General features: G+C 40.9%; 1 protein-coding gene across 1 annotated transcript; it reads left to right on the forward strand.

The window, feature by feature from the left end:
- Positions 1-1,443: 1,443 nt before the first annotated feature.
- On the forward strand, positions 1,444-4,526 carry LOC135430443 (liver carboxylesterase 1). The gene is made up of 2 exons (XM_064685112.1): positions 1,444-2,441; positions 3,304-4,526. Exons 1-2 carry the CDS (start codon positions 1,491-1,493, stop codon positions 4,447-4,449), a joined length of 2,097 nt encoding a protein of 698 aa, XP_064541182.1. The 5' UTR covers positions 1,444-1,490; the 3' UTR covers positions 4,450-4,526.
- Positions 4,527-11,173: the final 6,647 nt, after the last annotated feature.

The following is an 11,173-nucleotide window of genomic DNA, read 5'->3' on the forward strand; positions in this document are numbered from 1 at the left end:
TGACAGTGCGACAGTGTTTAGTCGTAAATATGTTGAGCATATAATTCATCTGCCCAGATAATGCAGCAAAGCTGTAAAGTACGACTAATCCGACGGGCTGGCAGCCGCCCGCCCAGAGAGTTCATGTTGAGGCTTTAAAATCGCATTATTATTGCGCTCATGCCTATATACATATATATATATATTTTTTTTTTTGTTGTCTTAACTTTATTCAGCGCACTCAACAATCGACAACAACAACAACAATTGAATGAGGAATACTGGGCCTGTGGGAAAACCCCACGGACCAGTTTTATGTAGTGTAGGGCGCTTGCGGTGCGGGGCGGGGCTGCGATAAGAAGCGGCTGTTATAAAATAATTAAATATTTAAGCGATTATCATTTCACATACATTAAATCAGCTGAAATGAAATATGAGTAAGTCGAAACTGTCGACCAAGACAGAAAACTTGATGTTCATCTCGAATGCCACAAGGTTGTGTAACTATACATAGTTCCGTCGGGGCTTTTGAATCTTATAAGTGCTTTGTTACGCGTATTATAATTTTGCATTAAGGAGTATATTGTTTTTATACATATATATATTTTTACAAATATTTGTTTTTATACATTAATGTCTTCAAAAGCGGAGAGTTTATTGTTCTTTGTTTTTAAATGTATGTCAAATTTTTATTATATTTGTAATTTGTCGTTTTCAGGAATAACTAGTTTATTTTTATTGGATTGTATTGATTTCTTTTTCAATATGTTAAAAGATAATGGTTTTATTTTGACAAAACTTTGTGACCAGATGCTATTTGAAAAATGTTTAATGTTGAATTACATAAAAAAGTTTAAATATCATAAACTCAAGAATTGCATTCAAAAGTATATTTATCTTTTTCTATATAGATAATATTTTTCAAATAATATTATAAAATAATACATTATTAAATGAAAGGTAGACTTTGTATATAGGATTTATGTTTTATGTTATATATTTTAAAATAATTCCTACAAATAAAAATGTTTTTAGTGGGTACTTAAGAGCTTGTTCCTTGAATATTTAAAACAATTTAAACATTTTCTTCTCATTTAAATGCTCGGAGATTCCCCATAAAATATGATTCATAAATTTCTGCTTATAGTGCATTTAGCAGTCGTTGCGACCTTACGATTTAATCGCAAGAAGACGCTGTTTGAATTTGGTATTTTTGTAGTTCTATGGAACGTGATTAGAATGTTAAATGAAAACTCTCTATAGTCTATCCACATATAAGTATAAACAATCGCGTATAAATATAGTCTGAAATAGCTACTGGCTAATCGTGAGCAGCACAAAGGCAAATCTTTAATTTTATGGAAGCTCAACGCAATTGTTGTTGTTGATTTATTTAATTTTTTATCGCCAAGCCGGGCAAGTTGCCGGCCTTGCTAAGAGTCGCTGAGCTTGGAGAGCGCCGGCAACTGAAGCAGTTGCCCAGTTCCAAGCTGGCAATCGAGCGAAACACAATGCGAACATTGGCGAAGCGGAACATTTTATCGCTGCTGCTGGGGCTGCACTTGGTCGTCGCCTCGCTGACCTTGGAGCAGCTGCAATCGGAATTGCAATTGGAATCGGAGTCGGGGTCGGAAACATCGTCGTCGCATCGTCGCGTGAAGCGCATTGTGGGTGGCAAAAGTGCAAAGCCACCGCCCGTTGATGATCCGGTTGTATTTGCACGCGTCTTCAATCGCGATACCCGGATTGAGGGCTACCGGAATCCCAACACGGGCATCTACAGCTTTTTGGGCATACACTACGCTGAGCCGCCGGTGGGTGAGCTGCGATATTCGCGTCCCGTCTACAAGCGCCTAAGCGGGGATATAAATGCCACTCGGCATGGCTCACCCTGCATACAGCCGCATCCGCAGCAGCCGAGGCGCATCATCGGCGATGAGAATTGCCTGCTGGTGAACGTGTACACGCCGCAGATGCCGGATGAGACGACGGGATTGCCGGTATTTGTATGGATACATCCGGGTGGCTTTCGTTACGGTTCCGCTGCTCAATACGATGCCACGCCCATGGCCCAACAGGGCGCTATTGTCGTGGCACCTCAGTATCGACTCGGCTCGCTGGGCATCTTGGGCGATGGCACCAAGGAGTTTGACGGAAATCTGGCCATGTTCGATCTGGCTGCCGCGTTGCGTTGGGTCACCGACTATATCGCCAACTTTGGCGGCAATCCCAAGCAGGTGCAGGCCATTGGACATGGTTCTGGCGCCGCCAGTGCCATGTACTTGTCCATGTCGCGGGCGGCGCGCAGCGGTGGAGATGTCCACGGTGTAGTGGCCATGTCGGGCACAGCCTTGTCGCAGTATGCCATGGATCAGGAGCCGGTGCAGAGTGTGCAGGAGGTGGCCAAGATCAACAACTGTCCCACTGGCAATGAACTGGAAATTGTTAACTGTATGCGAGCGGTGAGTACGGGGGGGAGTTAGGGCAAAAATGGTTAAGCCAAATCCAAGCTATAAAAAGTAGCAGATTTTTTATGACAATTACTACTTGATACGAACTTTCGCTTTTACATTTTGAAATTGTGGGAAATGTTAAGTATTTAATGTTAACATACAGTTCTTAACAATTTTCTGTTAAAATTTTGACTTGAAAAATTAGTTTTCTATGCTATGATTTTACTATATCATATGCTTACACATAAATTCATTTTATAAAGCTTTATAAAGTTGCTTAACATGTAGTTTATTTTTGTTTCCGCTTGCAGTTATTAAGTACTTTATAACTTAGTTCATTTGTAATGCTCATTGTTTTTCAGGTCCTGCGGAAATATATGTATATTTTTTTATTTTTTATTTCTTGTTTATCATATACTTAATCAAAACTGGTACAGTAAGATCCATGGCAATCTGTTATCGCTCGGTTTACAGTTTGATTTTTCTGTTAACTAATTAACAGTTGCCTAGAAGGCACTTAAGATGCTATTTATGCTAGATGCCGCATTGCAGCTGCTTAAAACATATGCAACTAATTAACAGTTGCCTAACATGCACTTAACATGAAATTTATGTTTAATGCAGATTTTCAGCTGTTAAGTTCTTTAATGTTTAAAACATATGTAACTAATTAACAGTTGACTAACATGCACCTAAATTGCAGTTTATGCTAGATTCCGCATTACAGCTGTTAAGTACTCTTTTACATAGTTGAATTGCAGTGCTCATTGGTTTTCAAGCCGAGTGAAAATATACATATCTTTTTTTAATTTTATTTTTTAAGTCTCTAAAATGACCATCCACTTCTGTTCATTTTTATGTCACTTCCTAGAAATCCGCTGAGGAGATCATTCAGAACGATGCCAAGGTGCAAACGGAGCGTCTGGCAGGGCGAGCTTTGGTCAAGGGTCTTACTGGCAACACGGGCTTCCAGCCACACATCGAGGCGGAGGACGATTACCGTTCGTTGCCCAGTTTGCTGATCGGTGAGCCGGAGCAGCAACTGCGCAGCGGCAACTACACGGGCATACCGCTGCTGACGGGCGTGACCAAGCACGAGACGGCCAACTCTGTGACGGTGGATACGTTGAATAAGGTTTTCGGTTCGGTCGAGCAGTTTCTGGGCTCGCTGCAGGGCGCACTGAAGCAGCTGACCGGCTTCCTGCGCATCGATAAGCTGACTGGTGACATTGCCAAGCCGGTGCTGCCGGGTCTGACCAACGTGTTGACGCCCACGCTGCAGGATGTGTGGAAGGTGCCGCAAGCACTGAACCTGGATCAGGTGCTGGCCAAGGTGGTGGAGTCCACCACAGACGTGCTGTTCAATTTGCCCGCGGTGCTGACCACACAGGTGTGGTCCAAACTGGCGCCCGCCTACATGTACAGCTTCGAGTACAATGGCACCAAGTCGAAGGGAATTAACTTTTTGCGTGGTCTGCCCATTGTGTCGGAGCAGGCGCAGGATAAGCCGGAGCTGGTGGCCCATGGCGATGAGCTAGGCTACATGTTCGATGCGAATGATATATTCGGCGAGCCGTTGCCGGAGACGCGTCTCACCAGCGACGATGATCTGCTGGTGCGCAAGAATCTCATCGATATGCTGCTGCAGTTCGCCAAGCAGGGTGAGAAGAAGGACGGCGCTGTGACCTCCAAGCTGTTCCAGAGCATCACGGGCGGCGGCACGCCCTTCATCAAGGTGGATACCCAACTGGAGGCGGCCTCCGATTTCCGCTTCTGTGAGCTGTCCGTGCTGGGCGCCTCGCTGTCACCGCTTACCTCCACGAGCTGCGCCGCGCTGGGCGGACTGCTGGGCCAGCTGGCTGGCGGCGTGGGACAGACGGTGGGCGGCGTGGGACAGACGGTGGGCGGCGTGGGAAATAAGCTGGGCCTGGGCGGCGTAGGACAAACCCTAGGCCTGGGCGGCGGCAACAACAACAACAACAGACGTGGCGGAGGCTTGGGCTTGGGCTTGCTCTAAGTTTTTCATGTATATCTGGTTTGGGTTGGGGGCGCGGCCGTATTGCATATTGAATAAAGCCGTCGGTATTGATATAAGCTGCTGGTTGCCATGACCCGACGCTCAATTAGCACAGCTCGCACACACACACACACACACACACTGATCTGTGCCTGACGCTAATCTCTCTATTGACTTTGGTTTTGGGGCAAAAAGCGCCGCAGCAGTCACTGAAATGCGCCGATAAGCAAATTTCCGGCCACCCGCCGCACGCAAAATTTAAACAAAAGCAAAGTTTTACAACTTGTGGGCAGATGCGATGCCCGCATCCGGAGCAGGAGTGGGCCGGGAGCGGCGCCACGTTGGCAATGGCAACGCAGCGCAAACAATGAGCGTAAGCTTCAAGTGAAAGTTGTGTGAGGGGGCGGGGTGGCTGCTGGAGCAGCCCTATCTGCTGGTTGCCCTGGCATCTTTTGTCCAAAATTCCTTGCACGCGCGTTTAACTATGGCCAAAAAGCTAAGACCAAAGCCGGCTTACGCAGAGCCGGAGAGACTCATTGTAACTGCTCTTTCATGTGATGATATTAATATTATTAAAACTAATTTCATAAATTGAGACTGCCTGACACGCCAGGCACCATACTCTAAGTCATGCTATGCAGGAGTGGGCGTGGGCGTGGCCGTGGGCGTTAATATCTAGGCTCAACTGAGGGGCCAGCACGGCATTGTGGCTTAAGAGCATCCCTCCCCCCACTCCATCCTCTCACAGCTGACAATCAGGGAATACTGGATTGAATGGCTATTATAAGTGAAGATTATGGCATAGCTGAGATCTTGCCTATGGGGCAAGTGTACTGTCACGCGAGCTTATTTCAAGCAAAGGTAAAGTTCAATTACAGTCGATACAATCAGTTATAAATATATATAAATGAGGGTGGGGTATATTATTTGTTCGGTCTTAACAAAAAAAGTTTTTTATTACACCGATTATTGGTAAAACGAGATATACATCACGTTTAGCTTTATGAAAATTGGATAATAGCTTAAGTTCAGACTTTTTCTACTTGTTATTCCAGAGTATTTAATAGCCTAAGTCCATAAACTATGTGTTAGTTAGGAATTGGCAAAAGACTTATTCTCCAACCCTAACGGGTTTATATTTTACTAGACGATCTAGTCAGCTCCGTCTGTCTGTTTAAAAGTTTCCATCTCATAGACTATAAAAGCTAGTAAAACAAAGATTGAGTTTTAGTTTTTGCAATTAACGATAAATTGCCTTAATTCTACAAAATCGATAAAAATCGAAATCGACAATCTTATTTCTTCTCATTTTTCGAAACCTATAAGAGCTAGAGACAGTTAATTTGGGATATGTAGGACAGAACCAGAATATTTTACTTAATGTATATATTCCCCACAAAATCGATACAAAAAACACATATTTAAATGTGCATTGAGATGTCATATGTATGCCCTGAAAATTCCATAAAGATCGGACTATAAGCACCGAAGTTAATCCAGATAACATTTGCTACAATGTGGGGCTATGGAAAGAAGAAGCACAGCCGCCCTTTTAATTATTCCATTAAAACGCAAACTTATATCTTTATGGAGGAAATCTCTCGTTGCGCGTAAATGTTGTTTTTATTCTTTTCATTTCAATTAGAAAACTTTGATGTATTAATCATTGGCCGAGTTTGAGTTTGCAGCCAGCGACATCTGTGACAATATTAATTGGCTGTTTTGGAGGGCTTGAAACGGAAAACTTTACAATTAATTAGAGTGCGGATGACAAATGATAATTATAATTATAAGTAGTTGGCCGGGCCGTGCTCATAAATACTTAGCTCAACTAGAAAAAGAAGATGTCGAGCACTTTTAATGATGCTCATAAAAATTTACGAATGCGAAACGTAAAATTAGCCTAAAGGTAGGGAACAACTTTGGGCTTTAGCAGGGACCGGAAGGCATAATAAATGATGATCAGTGGACAATGATGGGGCGTAATCAAAGCAAGCTGTTGGCCAGGCAGCATACCTTCCATAAAACCTATAAAACTACTGTGGATAATCAGCTTGCTGCCCCTCCTCCTAATATCCGCATGCCCATTGCCTCTCCCTGCTCGTTCAGTTCATTATGGAGCTGTTTACCTGGGCGGCAGCTCAATTGGCATAAATCACGTGCCCGTTTTATGGCTAAAGTGTCGCCCAATTTCCAATGCAATTTGCCGGGCCAAAAAAAGTTTTTTTTGTTGGTTAGTTTCGGCTTTTCAATGGCCTGAAAGGGAACTGGGTCTGCCGCACCCTTACGCAATTTTTCTTCATTAATGTGTAGTTACGCAATTTCCGCAAAAACTTTTCTAACGTTGCGTTAATTTTGGCCAATTCAGTAGCATGTTGGTCTGCAACTGCTATTTGCCCCGCAGCCTGCTGCTCATCAACCCCAGAGTCTGGCTTCAGCTCATCCTCCATCTCAGGCTCATTGTTGTTATGTCGTTTTGTGGTTCAGGCTCGGCCTATTTCGAGTCTTTTGCCAAATAAGTTCCGCCCCTCGATTTATATTGTCATTTCGTGCGTTTCGATTGTGTAAAGCAATTTCAGGCCCGGATCCTGGTGTGCTGCCTGTAGTCAGTTTTTGCCTATTTGATTCTCGTAGTTGCCCCCACCTCATGCTACGCTTTACTGTCATTTCATCAATTCTGGAGCAGAAGTTACGGCATTGCGGCGTGTTTTAGTCTCTGAATAGATGTGTTTACCCATATGGAATGCGAGTACTCGAACTCACACTCACAATCTGTCTATGTGTGTGTATGTGTGTGTGTGTGTCTGTGCAGCTAGGCACATAAATTAGGCTAGTCATTTGATGTTAATAGTTGCAGCAGCTGCTTTTGGCCCTGTTCTGGCCATGTTGTTGATTTTACATGAACTTGTTGTGTTCGTTACAAAATTGCTTTGTTCCAAGCCAAAAATTTGTAGGTCATTTACCTCAATGTAAAATGGAAACATTACATGAAATTGTACGAGATTGGAGATGGTTTTTTACTGCCCTATAAAATATATAAAAATTTGTAAAATTGGATTTCATTTACAATTATTTTTAAATACAAATTTACATCCTCTATTTTTTTCTTGAGCCTCTGTTCTGTATTCGTTTCTTGTTTTTCTCAATCTGAATTGGAAACATTGTGAAAAGGTATTCGAGCACTGGGATGTAGATTTTCTCTACAATATATTGTTTTATGATCTTCGGGATTCGTAAGAAATGTTATTTTTTTTTGATTTTAATTTATTTTTTGATTACTATTACTATTCCACTTTGCTCTTGTCGACATTTAATATTTGCTTTATTTATTTTGTCAAATTCAGTTCATTTTATCAACTTTAAGCCGAATCTGCTCAAATTTAAACCAATTTTAATCTTTTATTTGTGCATATTAAATTGATAAATCAATTTAAAGCCCCTTTGGAACTGTATTTAAATCAAATTAGCTCAAACCCCATATGAAACGTAATTAGGTCCATTCTAATTTCGATTATTTTCAATTTCGTGATCAACATGAGCTGCCTGCACACAAACACAACTGACAAGTACTTTTTTGATATTTATGGGCAAATTTTTGAATGAAAGAAATAATCTGCTCAACGTGATGCAGGCAGGCCCAACAATAGAGCCCCAGCAACAATTGGTCTAATCCAAATAATGGAATTTGGATGCTATGTGCTGGCCTGTCTATCAGGCTGGATTTTGGAAGGTGGTGCGGGGCATGCATATGCAATGGATAGGCCAGTCAACTGGCAGGGCAGGCGGCTGGGCTTGGGCTTGGGCGGGGGCGGGGGCGTTTTGGGCGTCTGCCATCAGAGGCCGCTGTCAGGCTCAATTTTGGGTAAAGCCACTTGGCCATTGTTCGAGTTTTGACATAAGCAAAAATCTGCTTTGTATGGCCTCAATCTGAAGGCTCTCTCTCTGTGTGGGTGTGTGTGTGCCTGGGACAGGTCTCTTTTCTAATGTGAAGTCGGCGCTGTTGGATTATGTCTTTGTTGTGGAACTGCACTTGGCTACGCTTTGACAACGTCAATTGCAGCCCCCATTCAGCCCTCGGCACTGAGCATGGCTGGTGGTGGATGGCCAGAGCCTGGCGCTCGTCTGTGCGTAAGTCTATCAAAAGCTCTAATTAAAATTGATTACTATAATTAGTATTGATTGCAGCGCGGCACGCACAATGACCACGCAGCGCAGTGTCTCGCAGCCATCGTCATAATTTTGCCAGCGTCAAATGTTAACAGTTTTGACCCCTCGGTCGGTCGGTAACAGTTTAATAAATAGTTGATGCGTATTTGTGAGCAACACCTTTTGGAGCCAATTGTCACAGACACTAATTAGCTGCACGCAACTGGCCCAATGGCCAAGCATATCGATTGTCCAGTTCGTTTGGGCCAAGTGCCCCACCGCCATCAACTATGCCATGACTTATTTATGCCCGTTGATTGGGTTTGACATCTGCTGGAATTGACACATTTCGCAAAAGCCACTCATGACAGCTAACCGCAGAAAAAACAGGTAAGTACCCAACCCTGCTCAGGCTTTCACTTTATTTTATTAATATTTCATAATATGTTTTCAGTTTAAATACACTTGGTAGAGATCCAATTACTTGCTCTAAGCAGCGCTTAGCAACGAATGGGTAAGTATTTAAAATAACAAAAATAAGCATTCATCAATTACTATTTATTTTGAAAAAGTAGCAAATTGCTAATAAAAAAATTATTAAAAATTAAAAAAAAAAATTATCAACACTATTGAAGGATCAACTTCTAAATAAAAAGCAGTTATTCTATATAAATTTTATAATAGTGGGCGTATATAGAGCAAAGTATATAATTATACATGTATATTGTACGAAGGCATATAAGTATTAAATATGTGTGTGTATGTTTGTGGGTGTATGTATGTATGTATATATGTATTTATGTACGCTTGCATGTATTTATTATAGACATGTATTTTGAACAAAGGCATATAAGTAATATTTATATGGGTGTGTGTTTGTATGTGTGTGTATGTATGTGGATGCGTGTGTGGGCGTGTATGTATATATGCTTGCATGTATGTATGCATTTATGAATATATGCATGCATGCATGTTTGTTTTCTAATACCAAACGTAGACTAACCTTATTTATCGCTGTGCTGCAAATTTAAATAAATCGAATTTCTACCAAGTGCTCTACTCCTCGATTCTCAAGAATTCAAGTAGGCTCTGCATTTTTTCATGCTTATCCAGTAGTATAGTGTTTATTTTTGGTACTTTGCTGGTGTTCTTTTGTTGTATGTATGTATGTATGTATGTATGTATGTATTTATGTATGTATGTATGTATGTATGTATGTATGTATGTATGTATGTATGTATGTATGTATGTATGTATGTATGTATGTATGTATGTATGTATGTATGTATGTATGTATGTATGTATGTATGTATGTATGTATGTATGTATGTATGTATGTGTGTGTGTATGTATGTATGTATGTATGTATGTATGTATGTATGTATGTATGTATGTATGTATGTACGTATGTATGTATGTATGTATGTATATGTGCATGTATGTATATATGTATGTATATGTGTATGTATTTATGTATGTATGTATGTGTGTATTTGTATAATATGTATGTGCATACATATTTATTTACATATATATGTATGTATGGCGAGCGCTTCAGGAAAGGAGGAGGCGGCAGCAGCTTTAATATTAAAGGAGACCGCGGCTTCAATCGAGGCAACGACGGCTTGGATGTGGCTATTAAAAAAACTGGTACGTATTAAAAATATAACTATCTCTTCTTATATTTAAAATATGAGTATTAACTTTTACATTATGTAGGCATATTTGTTTGTAAGTTTTTGAATACATACATCTGTGCATCTACTCAAATATACTGTGTATGTTGAGCTGAGGTGAAAATGAACAAAAACATTTTTACTAATATTGCTCTACTATGTGATTCGTACCAATTTAATTAAGGTTTTTAACAAGCCATCTGCATTTTAAGCTAATGATCATTTTCACTACTTTTCTGTTCTTTCAGTGATGGATTTATTAAAAAGTTCCACTCCCGCCCACTGATAGATGACAATAAATAAATAAATAGTACGTTTGAATTTACAGGTAAGTACCAATTACAATATATCTCTGTATAAAACTGTTTGTCCTGATTGACTGAGTGATTGGTGATCAACGCTCAGCTCATACCGTAAGAGCTAAGAAGCTGAAATTTTAACTGTAGTTAAGACGGGGTTTTGGGAAATTCCGCCTGCATGTGGGGAAAAATCGCGAAGAACGGTTGTATAAAACTTTTTGTTTACCATTCGATCCTCCTCAAACTAATTTTCAAAGATCTTCGTGCAAATTTATTTGAGGAGTGTTGCAAACTTTTCAAAAAATGCATTCCTTCTTGGTGGAAATGGGGGTCAAAGATTTGGCGGGTGACGTTTCGTGCGCAAATTTATTTCCAAGGATCTATGTGAAAATTAATTTGAGGCGTATTTCACATTTTTCGCAAAATCAAAGCTTCATCGGAGGAAAATGCGAGTCAAAGTTTTTTTGGGGACAGCTTTAAGTTTTGTCCGATCGACCTCAAACTTTCATTCAAAGCCCTATAGAAGAACCTAATGAATAAGTGTTTCAGCGATTTAAGAAATCCCATTCGAGACTGTGGTAAATTATTAAGCGATTCTATGAA

This window comes from Drosophila montana, unplaced genomic scaffold (genome assembly GCF_035044405.1).
Source record: "Drosophila montana isolate Dmon_TW-CO22-7 unplaced genomic scaffold, ASM3504440v1 contig_3013_1, whole genome shotgun sequence".
NCBI classification, from domain to species: Eukaryota; Metazoa; Arthropoda; class Insecta; order Diptera; family Drosophilidae; genus Drosophila; species Drosophila montana.